This window comes from Solea solea, chromosome 7 (assembly GCF_958295425.1).
Source record: "Solea solea chromosome 7, fSolSol10.1, whole genome shotgun sequence".
Classification (NCBI taxonomy): Eukaryota; Metazoa; Chordata; class Actinopteri; order Pleuronectiformes; family Soleidae; genus Solea; species Solea solea.
Window position 1 is genome coordinate 21,798,411 of NC_081140.1, and position 16,644 is coordinate 21,815,054.

The 16,644-nt window shown below is 38.3% G+C and overlaps 1 protein-coding gene across 1 annotated transcript in view; it reads right to left on the reverse strand.

The window, feature by feature from the left end:
• Positions 1 to 16,644, reverse strand: part of tyw1 (tRNA-yW synthesizing protein 1 homolog (S. cerevisiae)) — a 50,948-nt gene that overhangs the window by 23,180 nt on the left and 11,124 nt on the right. Inside the window, exons 8-13 of the mRNA XM_058633456.1 lie at positions 11,367 to 11,499; positions 8,850 to 8,902; positions 8,632 to 8,750; positions 6,761 to 6,870; positions 2,750 to 2,927; positions 405 to 540 (exon numbers count right to left, since the gene is read on the reverse strand). Coding sequence (XP_058489439.1) covers positions 405 to 540; positions 2,750 to 2,927; positions 6,761 to 6,870; positions 8,632 to 8,750; positions 8,850 to 8,902; positions 11,367 to 11,499 — 729 coding nt within the window. The remainder of the gene's footprint in view (positions 1 to 404; positions 541 to 2,749; positions 2,928 to 6,760; positions 6,871 to 8,631; positions 8,751 to 8,849; positions 8,903 to 11,366; positions 11,500 to 16,644) is intronic.

A 16,644-nucleotide genomic window follows, 5' to 3' on the forward strand; every position in this document is an offset into this window, starting at 1 on the left:
CATCGACAAAGAGACAGACAATGTACAGTGTCCATAACACACGTTTGTACATCAAGCAATGCAGGGCATGAAACAGTAGGTTTGTGTCAAACAAGGGAGACATTCACCTAAATAACTTAACTTCTTTCTTGCACAAAAGTAGAGCAGTTTTCAAAAAACCTTCAAGGGCCTTGAAATTTCAAATTCACAAACTTTCAAGGACTTCAAGGACTCCTGACTGACATACTCCGCATAGTTTAGGTAAAAATGTACAGCTTCAGAATCAATAACCAAGATTTATCCAGGTAAACTTGACTCAGCAGACACATTTCTTTGAAGCTACACATTATATTAGAAAACTGTTTCAGCTCATGCTCACATCTCTAATCTCTTAGCTAGAAACCAAATCTCCATTGACAGCTTACCTTCTCTCCCAGGGCTTTGAGACTGTCCAGGAAGCGTGGCCAGAAGTCCTTGAAAAGTGGCCGGTCAATCTTCTTCAGACTGTCTTTGGTGCTGGCGTCTACACTTACATACAACTGGGTAACTGGCACCAGGCTCCTGAAAATGACAGAAAATATGGAAAAGAAATGAAGACAAGAATGAACGCGATTGAGATATAAGAAGAGCTTGAGAAGAAAATTTGGTTGTTTTTATGCACATCAGTCTGGGATACATAACAGAAAAGATTTGGGCTGTGGTTCAGCCTCACTGAAAATATACCCTTCTGTAACCTCAAATTGGTCATTTGGGGTTTAAAAAAATCAGATTAGATTTATGATAAATAAAAAGAAAGCTGAACTCCACACCAAAGTCATATATAGAATCAGAACTGAAACAAAAAGAGCACTACACTGTATGCATATGCAGAGTGTGATCTGGTGCATCTCTGTTGCTCACACACATACATTTTAGAAAAATTGCTATAAATAATATACTTTTAAATATGCTTCTGTACACAAGTAAATGCTTGAACACTTCCATTTGAAGCTGCACATCCATTTTGGAGAAATGAAACACGAGAGTGCTTTTACTTTGAAACTGGAAAAGGGTGTTGTATTTGTGACATATTCAAACAGATAAACAAAGTCGAAAATGTGGCCAATTGTCTATTTTGGCATGACATCCTTTTGCCACATAGAGCAGTGTGGCTCATGAAAGCACTGTGGAGGGAAAAAAGAAAAAAAAAAAAAAACAATTCCCCAAACGAGCAACAACAGAGAAAGTTTGAAAGCTCAGTTTCTGCTTCTAATGATTAATTTTCCCCCCCATTCTGCAGTGATGAAATATCGATCCAATGACCTGAAACTGCTCAAATCCAACCGTGCAGCTGTGGCAGACGGGTAAATAAAAAAGGCTGATACCTGCTGTTCTTGCCTTCAACCTTCTCCTGCTGCGTGTATGATAAGTCAGCCTGTGAGTGACAGACTGGTAAGGTGACATATCCAATATGTTTCTGCCTGTCTTGATGACTACTTGCAAGGCCTCGAGACATGGTGATATTTCTAGATGTCAGGTTAAAGGGCACTGACAGTGACAGACACCAGGACAGACCTCATCATGGGAAGTATGATTTTCAGTCTAGGATAGTGACTGAAACTGAAAACACTGTTATTCTATTCTCTGTAATCATTGGGGTCTAAATATACATGTTACTACAATTTTGTTTAACCACGCCAAGAACATTCACCCTAAATAATACTATATCATTAATACTTATTATATAATTACAATTAAAAGTACCATGTACTGCTTGTGTGAGCTGACATTACAAATACAGTAGATGTCCACTTCAACATGCTCGCTTGATGCCGTCTACTTTCATAGATAAACATTCTTTGTTTCACTTTTTCAGTGCAACGACACAGCTGTGTTGAGTGAGCAGTGTCAAAGATGATGACACTCTGGCGTCACTTGAGTGTGTTTTCCCCCTCGGTAGAAAACTTTTATTGTTGATATAACTCACACACACTCCTTTGAATTAAAAACGAAACAATAAAAGGCATGTGGGCATCCGTGACCTGTATACCGGCTGACATAAATCTCCCTGAGATTTCATCATGTATGAATTTTTTATACAGTAGTTATACCGTAGGTCGCAGGGTGCATGTCTGTGCTGAATTCCTCTGTCAAAGAAACAAAGATGTAGAAAGTAGAGACAGTAACTTTTTCTTTTTTTTTTTTTACTTACTTACTATTCGCAATGCAGCCTTTCTGGGAAGTCATACTGTGCACTACTATATTCACAGGCAGCAAAGAAATAAGTGCAGCATCTGCGCAATCAGCGCAATCAGCAACAAGTGAATTATTGAGACTCTAAGTTCCCGTGGGTAAAGCTTCTTTTTTGATGATGAAGAAGAAGAAGAGGAAGAAGAAGAAGACGGGAGATTCCCTAATCACTTGCTGCCTCTGTGGAGCCTGCAACCTCTAGTCATTAGAGAGAATGCAAGTTTCAGCACTCTTACACCATAATTGCTGAATGTAGAAATTGTGCTAAAGGATAGGCTGTCCTAAGCACAGAGGAAACTTAACTTATTGCTTACTGCCATATGGAGAAGATTTGGTTTGATGTGTCATGTTCTTAATGTAGTCACTTCTGCCACAGGTGAAGTTCAATGAATTTTGTTTGTGTTGCTCAAATAATTGTAAATGTAACCTGACAATTGTGGAGAATAAACAATTGATCCCTCTTCTGCAGAGCTAACATTTTTTTTGCATTGGTTACACAAAAACATCCAACATTAGTCTCAAAACAGGTCTGTCCGCTTACGTGATTTCCTCTGGGAACTGTGCGTTTGTGACCAGGAAACTGGAGATTTGGTGAGAGTGGAGGAGACGGATAAAGGTGTTGATTTCAGGGTACATGATTGGCTCGCCCACCAAGGACAGAGCACAGTGTTTGACCGCCAAGCCCTCCTCGTAACGCTCGAGCATCACTCCAGGAACACCTGGAGAGGGAGAAAGAGGCCAGTGGTTGAATAGATGATCATTTCAAAGTCAATTCAACCAGACTCAGATCAGTGTAACCCAGCAGTGAAATGAGCAGCCTCACCTGTGGAGGCATAAATCAAAGAACTGCCAGTGTAATTTAAAAAAAAAACACTGCTGTAAATAACCACCTACTGCTGTGTGCTGCTCATGAAAAGAGGGGAAGGGAAGGGGAGGAGTGAGACGACAAGACACAACACAGAATATTAAGCCTGAGCTTTGGGAGTTTGACTCAGAGCCCAATTCATCTCTCTTCCACTGGTGGTCTTGGCTTCTCTCACTGTTCACCACCACAAAATACAACCCTCAATATCAGTTCAGAAATAGAAGATATAGTTTTTTTTAAGTATCATGGCAGCTTTATTGACATCAATCACAACACAAAGCTCTCAGCTCTGCCTCAGGCATCAAATGTTGATGTAAACTAGATAGATTTTCGGACTATATTAATAGACTATAATAGTGAGGAATCAAGTTTTAATATTGATTAGTTTAAAAGAAGGAAAATATGGTCACTACTCAAGGTAAGTGGATAATAGGAATTATAACCACAGGGCCTTTTTCATGGCAGCTATTATGACACCTGTATCTTTTCTACACAGTTGTAAATAATCATATTAAGTTTTGGTGGAGTGCATACTGGCTCAGTCACACAGACTAACACAAGAACAGAGCCATTGATGCCCACTCAGTTTCAAATCGCAAATCAAATCATTTCTACTCAAACTGTACGTCAAACTGTGACAAGTCCATTCTCCCTGTCACTGGTGTTCTTTGTTGAACAGTGTGCACCAACTACAGTAGACACATTATCACCATCACCTTAGCAATAACAGCAACTTTTGTAACAAAGTTTGCCATGACAAATACTGCTCAGCATCAGGCAAGTAACTGTCAAGAGTAAACGCAAAGTGATTAGAATCTGAATCTGAATCTTGAATGTCCTGGGATTTGGAGAAATGACTGGAGGTATGTGGTTTCCACTAAAATAACCTAAATGTAAAAACATCAACTAAGTCTGCTTTCTGTTGGCAGTATGAAGAATGTAATGTTGTATGAGACAACAAAAATATGAGACACAGGGGATAAACAGTCAAAGCTTAAGGAAAACTAATTTCATAACACTGCCACTGGGATTTTGTGTCATATTGCTTCGGCTATAGCAAATGCAATTTAATTTAAGACTACATGCAGTGAATGTTAATTAAATAAGAATTTGGACTCTTGCCTTTATGTGCTTTATAAAAACTGTCTATGAATTATTGATACGTTTGCAACAATTTCTTTGGTCTAACCACAGAGGGCAACTGTTACTGTGCTGCCTTTCAGGGACAAATTACATCTCACGAAATGCTGTGTGCAAAGACATCAAATAGCGAGCTGTCCCCCAGGAGAACTCCCACTTAACTCTGTTCATAAAAGCTAGCTGAGGTTGATGGTGTGTGTGTGTGTGTGTGTGTGTGTGTGTGTGTGTGTGTGTGTGTGTGTGTGTGTGTGTGTGTGTGTGTGTGTGTGTGTGTGTGTGTGTGTGTGTGTGTGTGTTACCACAAGTGTCTGAAATCTCATTAAATGTATGAATCTTTGAGGTATTAGTAATGTGAAATTCCATTAATTCTTGCATAGTTCATCCTCTTGGGCCAAGGAGTGAAATCAGACATGGGGTTCTATTAAAAGCCACAGAACTGGTTAAGGAGAAGAAAGCTACTATAACCGACCCCCGATTTCCACTGGTCTTAACCCGTAACACCAACACCAATGAAATACTGTTCATTGTCCATCTTCTCTTTGTTTAATTACTTTTCTGAGAAAGAAATGACTACTAGGGTAGGGAACCACCAGAGACACTCAAAACCATTTTTTTTCCCCCACCCCCAATGACCATCCATGATAAAATATTATTTTACAACATAATAACGCTTGCATAATATGTTTGAGCATTTGGGGTTTAGAAGCAAGGTGAAGCCAGGTGAAAAGACGTAAAAAAAAAAAACAAGTGACAACTGGCAGGGCATTAAACTGCCTGTTTTTACATTTAAGTGGTGACTAAAAATACTGACTAAAATGAATGCCAACTGCAAATGCTGTTGAAAGAACGTATGATAAAATTATCTTTCTTTATTTTCTGCACAAACCATTATACACATAATCTACTTAGTCACAAATGTGTTTTCTTACCCTAAGTGATAAAGTGGAATTATTATACTGTATGGTCATTATAGCATCGTTGAAACAACAAATTTAATGGTGCTAATGGTGGACCTTCGCACAGCACTGTATGTCTCCGACATTTTCTGCATTTGGATTCTATATAACGGATGAAATGGCTTTGTTATTTTATGACAGGATGAGCAGTGGTTTCAGAAAAGAAGGTCAATACAGGTTTTGAAATTATTGTAGCTAGAGGCAAAGTCATAGAAGAAATCAGAAGTCAGAGAAGACATAAGCAACGAGCTGACTTAAAAAGAAAACAGCTTGGCAAACTGAGTTTGAGATTGATAGGAATGGTCTTGAGAGGTTTGCATGCGAGTATGTGAGGCTGTTGCTGTGCTGACAGAGGTCTGCACAGCAAATTAGCCCTGAGTTTCAAACGGCTGCACATCAACAGTCATGTCACCACAAAATCCAGGGAGAAACACTGCAGCATTATGTGTGAACAGGACACTGTTTAGACTCAGGAAATGTAGGTTTCTGTGTCTGTGTCTACTTCAGTCATAAATAAATAGTCACTCATTGAATTCATAATTTTAGACGGCTGTTTTCATGGTCAGCTTTCCTGTTGGCATGGCAATCACAATCATGTTTATTTGGGTCTGATATGCTGTTGCCCAGTTTTGCATTTTGCACCTTTAAATCTGTGTGGAATAGAACATTTTGTTTAATCATTATAATTAACTGGTGAAAAAAAAAAAAAAGTTTGATAAATGTGTCACCACCTTGTTTTGATATAAAATCGCAAAAGCTCAGAATGAAAATCTGTTCGGCAATGCTTGCACACCGACAGGATGATCACTAAATTCTGTTTTCACTAAGCCTTGGACGCTCAACCAGCAGTCCTCAGCCAACGATAGTAGCAGCCAGAGAATTAGATCCCACATGCCAGCAGTATTAATTACAAGTAGTACAGATGGCCCAAAAACGTCAGTTAAGCAAAGGTTTATTCTTCTTTAATAAACCATTTCACAGTGGCATTTGGGTTCAGGAACCGGCAATGAGCTCGTAGTACAACTGTTGCAAGTTGTGAGAACATAATGAGAGTTTGGGACTAGTGAGATGCAGTAAAAGGTGCCATAAGGGGAAATTAAATAGTGTGTGGAGTCTGTGTCGGCTGAAAAGTGATAGATGAGGTACTTTAACAAGGGTGTGACCCCACAGCAGACATACCATCAGCATTTTGATAGTCCCACTGCTTCAGTAGCCGTAAGGTTACAAGAGGTTGTGAGTAGTGATGTGCGGCGCGTGCATGACTGAGTTGTTGTGTTGTGCGCTACTGTGTCTTTACATCCAGAAGAACAATTTACATTTATAATAAACACTAATGTAATTAATGGGATCCATCGCAGAGCCCATTTGCTACCATCTGACGATGATTACACTGAAACTGTGGCAGGAAAAGAATGATTCATTTTATCATGAAAAGTCAGTTAAAGCAAATATGCGTAATTATAATAAAATAATAAAAACTAAAAAAATGTTTTATCAATGATTAAATTGATAAACATCCTTTCTACTCCAGTGACTACCATTTGAGCTGGAACAGGAAGATACCCTGTGCATCATTTGTAAAAGCACCAACCTCTAAACTGTTTGATCATGTTCTGGTGCTTCTCCACAGCTTCCAGCAGGATTTTCTCAGCAGGGTCCATCTTCCAGCGCCACTCTGTGCCCACAGGGTTGGTGTGATGTCTGTAAGTAGAGCAGGCAGATTAACAGATAAGTAATCACAGTATTCTGAAACCAGGCTACTTCCCCACTTCTCTACTGCCTGCTGTAACACTAAGTATCATCTGACAGCCAATAACACTCTGAGGCAGTAATCTGATTGAGACAGATTTAAGCCATTAGACTGGGTCATTTAACACAAACACAGATATAAACATATTATACTGGAGCCAGAGGAATATCCTTCTAACAAGGTGACAAATACAAAGACCACAGGATTTTTGTTTACAAACTGAAAGTGTGTTATGTAAGACTTGCATGTGTACGCTCGCTGTGTAAAAACATATAAAAGTGAAATAATTCATCCCACTCTTAAAAAAATCACACCTCCTTTAGTGTTAACAACACCTTTCCCCTGTGGAAGTGTGATGTCTAGGTGAGAAAACAAATCCTGAGGCATCACAAATTTCAGACAGTCTGTTAAGTGCATATGCACACCCACGACACATACTGGCCTCGCCCGTCAAACCCAGTTCCACCTGTTGCTACGCCGAGGCGAATGGCGAGCGCTGCTGCAACAATGCATCCGTGCCGCGACACTGCTTTGTCCCCGTCGCCCCACATAGCTGCCTCAAGAGATACTGGCATATCTGTAGTGACAGGAAAGCTGTTCACTGCAGCACATTCCGACAGCGACCTTTCACTGCTCAACACTGTCGCCTTTTCAAAATGGAAGCAGAGTGAAAAGGCCCAGTCTCTCACCAGTGACATGGTTAAGCAGTGTCCACATTCAGGCCTCTCAGGTATGCCGGCCATTAGTCTCGTGCACATAAAATATTAGCGTGTCAGCAACAGGATGATTCTTGCTCAATGACTAATGAGGTTAACAACTGAGAAGAAAAATGCACAGGCAGGCAAAAATGTCAAAGTGCCTTAAAAATAGACTGCAGCCTCACACCCCGCCTTTATCTGTTGGGGGCTTTCTCTGTCAGGAGGAAGAGCGGGTGTCCTTGGGCAAGTCATTGAACCCCAAATTGCTCCTGATGCCTGTGGCGGCAGTGTGCAAATGATGTGTGTTAGGGAAAAAAGAGCTATACTCTGGATGAATATATTATGTAAAAACTTGATACTCAATACTCTCACACAGAGTCCTGGGAGCACATAGCTGTACTATTACCTGCACTGGCTACATGTAAAATGTCAAATTCTATAAAGAGTTGTTCTCCTCAACAACAAATCTCTCCATTCTCTGGCACATCACATCTATCAAACCTTCTTCATTCCTCGATACCATCTCGACAACCGCGTTATCTGCGCTCCACCCTCCATGCTCTGCATTACAGAGCAACTGTCACACTGAGATTGCACCAGTGTACTTCACTAAATTGTTTTAAAGCTGTAGCACAAATTCACGCAATGCTGATTAAGCCTATTAGCTTCACCTGACTCTCTGTGTTTCTTATTATAATGGTGCGTTCTATCACGACTGGTGGAGGAAAGCAGGAAGGCAAATCATGACACAGCGCTAGTAAACCTGCAAACGGTTAGAACATGGCTAAACATGCTGTTGTACCTTTTATTGTGATTATTTTTATTATATTTATCACTTTTAACGCTATGGATTGCATGTTTTTATTCTGTATTGCATGTTTTTTGCTGTGAAGTGTGTTTTTAGGCATCCAGACATTTATGTCTAAAATGTATAATTATTAATGGATGTAAAAGGGTGAATGCTGCACAAGTTATGTAATATACAGCAAATGCAGGCCATGACTGTTTACATACCTCCAACAGAAGACACACTTGTTGGCACAAGCGAGGCTGGGGGTAGTTTCCATGCAGCGGTGGGACTCGATACCATAAAAAGTGTGTTTGTAGCAGCCTCCTCTTCCTCGTAACATAGACTAACAAGTAGAAAGAACACAAACAGTTAATGCCCTACAGTTCAGTTCAGTATGTCAAAAAACTCTAATGGGTGTTTTGAGAAAGAAAAAATCCAATACCTTGGTCCATCGACAAAGCTTCACCCCTGAATGACTTCCAATTAGTTTGTAGCCTGCACAGAAAGATAAGATGAGGAACAAGGCATGAGCTCATTAAACAAAGCTAAAACCAGCAGATATTTAATACACAGACAGGCGTAAATTACATTGTCTTTGAGTGGCACATCAGTGAAGCAATGCTCAGTATCCACAGAATCATTTTCATCCACAGTCTTCTGCTTAAAAGCTGCTGAACATCCCAATAACACAACTCACAAGTGCTCAAGGATAAGTCAGCAGTAAGGAGAGGATAAGATTTACAAGGATGAAGGAAGCGTTTTAAATTCACTTTCTTTACAAGTCTGTCTCTCCTCATAACACTGGATACAAGCGGCCACATTTAGCGAGTCCTTGTCGGATTTTTTTTATTTGTTTTAAACCCAACACTATTAATTAATCTCTTCAAGACATAACTAAAATGTCGGTGTGGTTTTCTTTAAAGGCCTTAAAAGAGACTTCCTCCTCATGCCATGCAGCAGCACAACAGACTGTGTAAAATCAGGGTGCATATGTGCACTTGCTGCTCGAATGTCATTCATAAAGGCTATTTATGAGTTTATTTGTAGAGAATATAAAACAAAGCAGACAGACAGACCCACACGCATACAGCTTAAATGAAATAGTTTGCCTCTGGTCAAGAATGTTATTTTAATATGCAGGAAAACCATGGTTGGACATTAACAGACACAAAGGCCAGACACACAGATTATATTTCCTTTTTGTTCAAACAACTGATGTTTGCATTGGTTTTCAGTTGAAAATACCTTCAGAAAACATTTCCTTTCTCATGTTTGTTGGAGAATTTGCCTGCTCAGACATTCACCCTGTTGTAAGCTGATGTACAATCAAAATAATCTCCCAGGTCAATCACTTGCTATCATGATATACAAATACAGGTTTTGCTAGTGCTTCATTTTAAACAAACTATGACTTCATGCTGAAAACAATCCGTACGTTCAACCTCTGTTGGTTATTACGCCAGCATTTCAGCAGTAACTTTTGCATCCATGTCATGCCAGAAATAAAGGCTATAATCATCTTTCCAAGACCAGGCATCATTAAAATAATGGCGACACTTTCATCCTCTGTTCTTGTATCACAAATAAAACAAACAGTCCACCAGGACTGAATGCTGCCAGCATAAAAAAAATGATAAATAGACGAACATTTGGTCACATTAACTGAAGAATTGCACGTTGTCCTAATAATAGTGTTGTGTAAGCTGACAGTGGGGAGGAGATCATAACTGAAAATGATGGCAGTGAATGGACTAAATAGCAGAACTGAATAATAAAATGTTACAAAGAGAGCCAGTGAGTCAAACACCTGCTGTACTGGCACTTATTGTCCCGATTCCCTGCACATTTAGCAGTTTATGTTTACGTCTGATACTCTGGCCTCAGAGCTTTTGTCCCTCAGTTGCAGGTTTGACCAAGAAAAAGAAAATATCATGATTATTGAGATATGGTTGATTTTTTACTTCAGACTAAGGGGACAGCTGTTTTTGGAGAATAATTCCACTTGATTAACTCACATCTTCTTAATAAGGGCTTTAATAAAACTGCCATATAAGAAGTACTTATGGAGGAGAGAGAGAGAAGACTTAGGACTGCATCCTGAAGACAGAATGAGGCAGAGAGGGTCATTGGACTGCACAGCATCATTAAGTGCCATTAGACAACATACATTACCCAGACTTCTTCTCATGGTGCACCTTGTACCAGCTTTAACTAAGCAATTTCAGGATGTTTGGACGTTTAAAAAAAAAAAAAAAAAAAAAAATGACTGCACCAGGATGTAATTGTTAGCAGTTGATGACCATATTACAACCATATCTTTCTTTGGTGTGTACCAGAATTTGCCAGTGGATGTTTGTTGAAAAATATCATTAAATGTAGGGTCTGTTCATGAGGAAAGGCTGGCAATAGATATCTCCTCAAAGATCTGCCACCAAAACACTGGAGAGCTGTTGTCTGGAGTGGAACAGTGAGTTTTGTTTGTGCTTTCCCTGTCATTTTCTGACTCATTCATGTGTGATTAGGGCTGAAACTAAGGATAATTAGGATTAGTTGTTTTGGTCCAGAAAATGTTCTTTAGTTTTTCCCCAAACTCTACATTATGTTCTCAAATGTCTTGTTTTGTTGACTCTCTTTTTTTTTTTTTTATACGAAGGACATAAACCATCTCAGATAACTGGTCTTAAATATTAAAAGTCATTGAATGTAATAATTGTCCATCCTAAAATCGATGATAGGTGTTTCAGAAACAAATATACTGAATCTAGCTTTAACTCACATACCTGTGAATGAGTTTGATCAATAGCAAATACCTTTAAAAACAACTAAAGAAAAAGAAACATGGCTTATACATCAACTTCCAAAGTGAAAAACAAATATTGTTTGTGTATTTCTTACAAGAAATGCAGCTAAGTAACAAAGCAGCTCTACATTTTCAACACAAAGGTCAAAGATTCCTCACCTTGCTTCGTCAGTGCAGCCCTCAGTGCAGGGGTGATCATCTCTCTTCTTTCCTCTTCATCCTCCATCTTCTTCACTCCATTCATCTTGGACAGCTTCACCATGTGACCACCTCCTCGACTCTCATCTTTGCTCTGCGACAGACAAAGAACTCAAAATCAATCATTGTTTACACACACGATCTGTGGCATGTTGAAATGTTAGGGCTTTGGTTGCTGTGTACTTTGATAAATCATAATTAAGGTAATGATATAGCATAAAAACTCTTTACAAAGAGACACTTGGAGACAACCTAGTTTTGAAATACTACTTTAAAATAACAAAAGCAACAACAAAAAAAAAAGACAATGATGAATGATATATACGTCACATATCAAGTGTGTAAGTTACAATAGGAATTCATAAATTATGTTAAATCTAAGAATGAGAATGAGGTATTTCAACCCTCACTGCTCCTCTGCACACTGTTTTGTTTTTTAAAAAACAGATGTTGGCTCAGAGTTGGAGATTACAAAACCATTGGGAATTAATGTCCCCGCTGCTTCCTTTACAATGGGATGTCTTTCAGGAAGTTAAAAGTCAGACAGTTCTAACACCTCCTTTGAAATATAAACATAACGATGAAACACCACTGCACTCTGAAAAGACTTTACTTAGATTTATTCATGAATGAACAATGTGTTTTGCCTGTGGCTTCCGCAGGTTTGTTCAGCTCAGTTGGACAATTGTTCACACTCACAGCTGAGCTAAAAACCAACATCCTTTTTTTTGGCAGCATCTGGGTTTGAAACAATTAACCTAAAAAAATAAGAATAAACAAGAATAAGAATAGGACTTGTGATATGAAAACAATAAACCAAAATCTATTATCTATATCACAGAAAAGACCTAAGATCCGTTGCATTGGTTTTAGAGTTGCAACTAAAGATTCTTTGCAATAATCCATTGATAAGTTTCTCAATTAATGGATTAGTTGTTTGGTCCACAAAATGTCAGAAAATGTCCAAACTTGTCTTTTTTATGTCCACAAAGCTAAATTCAGTTTTACTGATTTATTTGCAACATGGAGCAAAGAAACCAGAAACTATTCACATATAAGAAAAATATAGAAAACATGTTCCAATTATTTTAAAAATTAAACGATTAATTAAATAAATAGATAAATTGTTGCAGCCCTAGTTGTTTAAAAAAACAACTTCACAGGTTAAAAGCTGCCTTGTGGCTCAGATTACATTTATGTCATGTTCAGAATTTGTATGCAGATTTAGACATGTGCTGTTTACAGATACAACAGGAGATTAAGCTCAGCGACAAGTTGCCCTGGGAATAGGAGCAGGTGTGACATTTCAGAAAGGCTTGGCGAACGAGCAACCTTTCAGATTACACCACGTTAAGTGACAGCTCCACTCAATTACTGTACCGCTTCCCCTGCTTTGGCGTGTCTGTGGGGATAAGGTACAGTATATGTCATCTTCCTGGCACAGTAGCACTCATGAGGGGCCGATATGCTGTCAGCAAACATTGACAAATGTCTGTGTGAGAGGGCGCCTAAAGAACAGCAAAATTGTGTGCAGCTCACTGTAGGATGACGAGTCTCATTCACTCATCTCTAAAAGCTATGCATGCATACCAGTGAGTCTTAATAATGAGAAACATGAGAATCATAAACAAATAATCCCAATGTTCAAGGTGTCAACACCATTCGTATTTTTTTTTCCAAATAATCCACATTATACTGCATACTGAGCTTCTTTTACTGTGAAAGTAACTATAAAAAAGCCTTGAAACCAGCAGTAACTTAATTATGTAAACTTGGGAGCTGAGTTCACCATATGAGTTCACCATTTACATTTCTGGACCTCCTTGGTAGCATTCAGCAGGCATTTTTGCCTAAAACAGATGCACAAACAAAATATGCAATAAAAGTAATGAGAATTAAAGTTTCAGTTTTAGCTCTAATTTCCAGATTGCATAAACAATGTCTGACCACTAGGACATGGGGATTTTCTTTTGTTCTTAATAGTACAAGGACAAAATAATACATTGATTATATGATCAGATTGTACATGCAGCTCATGGACTTGTGTAGTTGCATTTTATCAAAAATATTTGACGTAAAAAAACAACAGATTAATTAAGATAATGTAGGCATCCCCCAAATTTAGAAATAAAGTAAACTGAAGATCCTTTAGAATGAGCAGAGTAAATACAGAGGCTGCAGAATGTGCATTTAAGCATGACCTCGGACATTCACAGTCCATCTGGTTCTGTCAAGTACATATCAACATACAAGGACTATGATTGGCGTTTTGGTGAATTAACAAACACTGTAACATGGACAACAGGCTAAAGAAGGCTCAGGATCATTTAAAAAAAAAAATTAAAGATTACCTGAAAAAACAAACACTCTCTGAGCCTGTGTTGCTATCTTGCAGCTCTATCTACTCAATGCGTCTGAAGCCACGTATTCTCGCTATTTACAAGCCATGACTCGAAGATTGTCCTTTGTCAGCGAGGAATGCTGTAAATAAAGAAGCCGCCATTCTGCGTCAGAGTCTTCCAACATCTCATTCTCAGGAGGAGAAGGTATTATGCTCGACATAAATTCAGAAATGTAATTTTCTCCAAAATCCCCTGCTGCTTTACTTTGGGTGGTATAAAGGATGCTGTACATCGTGCTCGAACTCAGTTATCAGTGTAGGTTTATGTTATTCCACACAAACTTCCAGTAGTGGATACAACATCAGCCACTCTGAGGCAATTCATCACATGACCCAAATAGCTGTCTAAGTTTGCCTGGGGTGTCCAAGTCTGCATACTGAAACACCCTGGAAATGAAAAATCATAAAACACACGGTGTGACAATCTGTCCCTGCCGTGTTTGTGTACAATCCTGGCCCAGTCTCCATTTCCCCACTGGTCTGCTTTAACCCTCGCTTGAGAGCCCAGAACAGAACTGGGACATCTCACAGTATCATAACATGTTCCGCAAACATGACACAACACGGGGCTGATACAGATGGACAGTGCATCAACAACACACAGCCAAGGAAGAAAGAAGGAAGAAATACAAATAAATAAATAAATAAATAAATAAATAAATAAATAAACAAACAAACACCTAGCAGAGTTACCATAAGCATATACAAGATTACGTGACTAATTAACAATCTTACATTTCAAAGTGATGTCTAAGAATTATTTTTTTTGTCATTTAAATGGGAACATAATTCATAACTATCAAATTAAAGTTGCATTAAAAAAAATATTTATAACAAATAATAACATTGCACAGGCCACTGGATCATATCAAAACACATTAAGTATTAAACCCTTGGACCGAGCGCATCATCACCGGCAACGCATTTGGACACAAAATGTTTTATATTGGTCAAATTTCTCTTACTTGTGTACAACTACAGTGTTTTTTTCTATATAAAACTTGTTTCTCTTCACCTTAAACTTAACTTGCTTAACATGCAGTAAATTGTAAATAACTACCAGGTATTGAAAGTTCTAGGTGGACATTTTGAGGCTTAGGTGTTAAAAGGGTTATGGCCGATTTTGTGAAATGAGCAAAAATTGTACCATCCAACGGATCATCATCACATCATATTGAAACTGAATTAACGCCATCATTTTCAGCTACACCAGCACTAAATTCAGAGTAGCATCTGCTCTGTGGCTTCTTTCCTCTGGACACTGAAATGAAAACCGAGCTGTGGAAGCCATACAGCTGCTCCGGTTGATGATCCGTTCCACACACATTGCAATCTGGCTACAGTTGAACCATATGAAATTGATAGCTCTGGCAGAAACACACATCTCCACTGACAAACTTGATTTACCAAAACAAAGGTGCAAAATCAATTTGAGCATCAGTGGATTACTGGAAATGGAGCTCACTGGCACATGACAGGAAAAAAGAAAAAAACATAACAAAGTTGACTCCACAATCTAGGAAATAATCACATCCTACATGCCAGTCACTCACTGGGTACATTTGAAAAATGTAAAAAAAACATCTAGAATTTAGTCGTCCTTAATCCTGCCTGGCAACAAGCAACATTGCATTAAAACAGATCAATCCACGTGAACCATGTGCATAGTTTTATCTCTTAAGTCAACCTCCATCAACAGGCAAAATTATGGGTGGGTAGAGTAACTTACTCATATAAGTGAGAGATGATTTGTAAAGGAAAAGTGGAAATAAGGGGTGGGAATCACAGGGTACCTCACGATACGATATGCAATACATGTTGCAAGACAATCATATAGCGATACATCACGATATCTGTCCAACTGAAGAAAACAAAACGTCCGTGAAAAGTTAAAAGTGTAGGATTTCTCTATTTAGTCACAACATAGAGAACAAAGTGTACTGAATGTGGATGGGGCATCTCTTAACGTAGCTTTCTCTGCCGTTATCCCGCTGTAAACCCCCCCTTTTTTCCATTTTCAAGTTTTATATATTTTAAATTCATAAAACTTCAGTCATGATCCATAAACAAATATCAATACTGACCACTGCAGTATAAAAAGGTCCAATATCATTTACACATGATATACTGTAGATATTTACCTCATACAATCGAAAAGTAACACATGTTGACATAATCAAATTAAATTAATGGCAACCACTTACAGTTACAAAATAAAATTGTCACTCCTCCATGAGAGACGGATAACTGAAGAATAGAATGTCGTTATTTTCACTAACATACACACACATTCCAGCCTATATGCATCATCCCTGCCAATTTACTGATCTTATCTACTGATAATAGACACATATTGAAGAGCACCTTGGAATTCCTATGGGGTTGCACACTTGAATATTAAAAAAAATAAACACAAAATTAATAATTCAATAAGTAATCAAAAATTGCCAGGATCAGTAAGATGTAATGTTAATGTTACAGATTACAGATTGTAAAAACTGATTTTAACAAATCTAAAGCAGCCACAAAAGAAAGCTCAGACCACTGCAGACTGTGGAGACATAAAGGTGATTCATATCTCACTTTCTTCTAGGGCCGCAATTGATTATTTTATATTTATCAATTAATCTGTGGATTATTTTCTAATGTTGATCAGTGTTTGCCAAACCCTGAAATGATGATGACTTGTTTTGTCCACAAACCAAAATTATTCAGTTTTAATAATTTCTTTGTTATATGGAGCAAAGAAAAAAGAAAATATAAACACCTAAGGAAAAGGATTAAGAATCGATTAATCATTGCAGCCCTAATTTCTTGACCGAAAAACAATTCGGCATT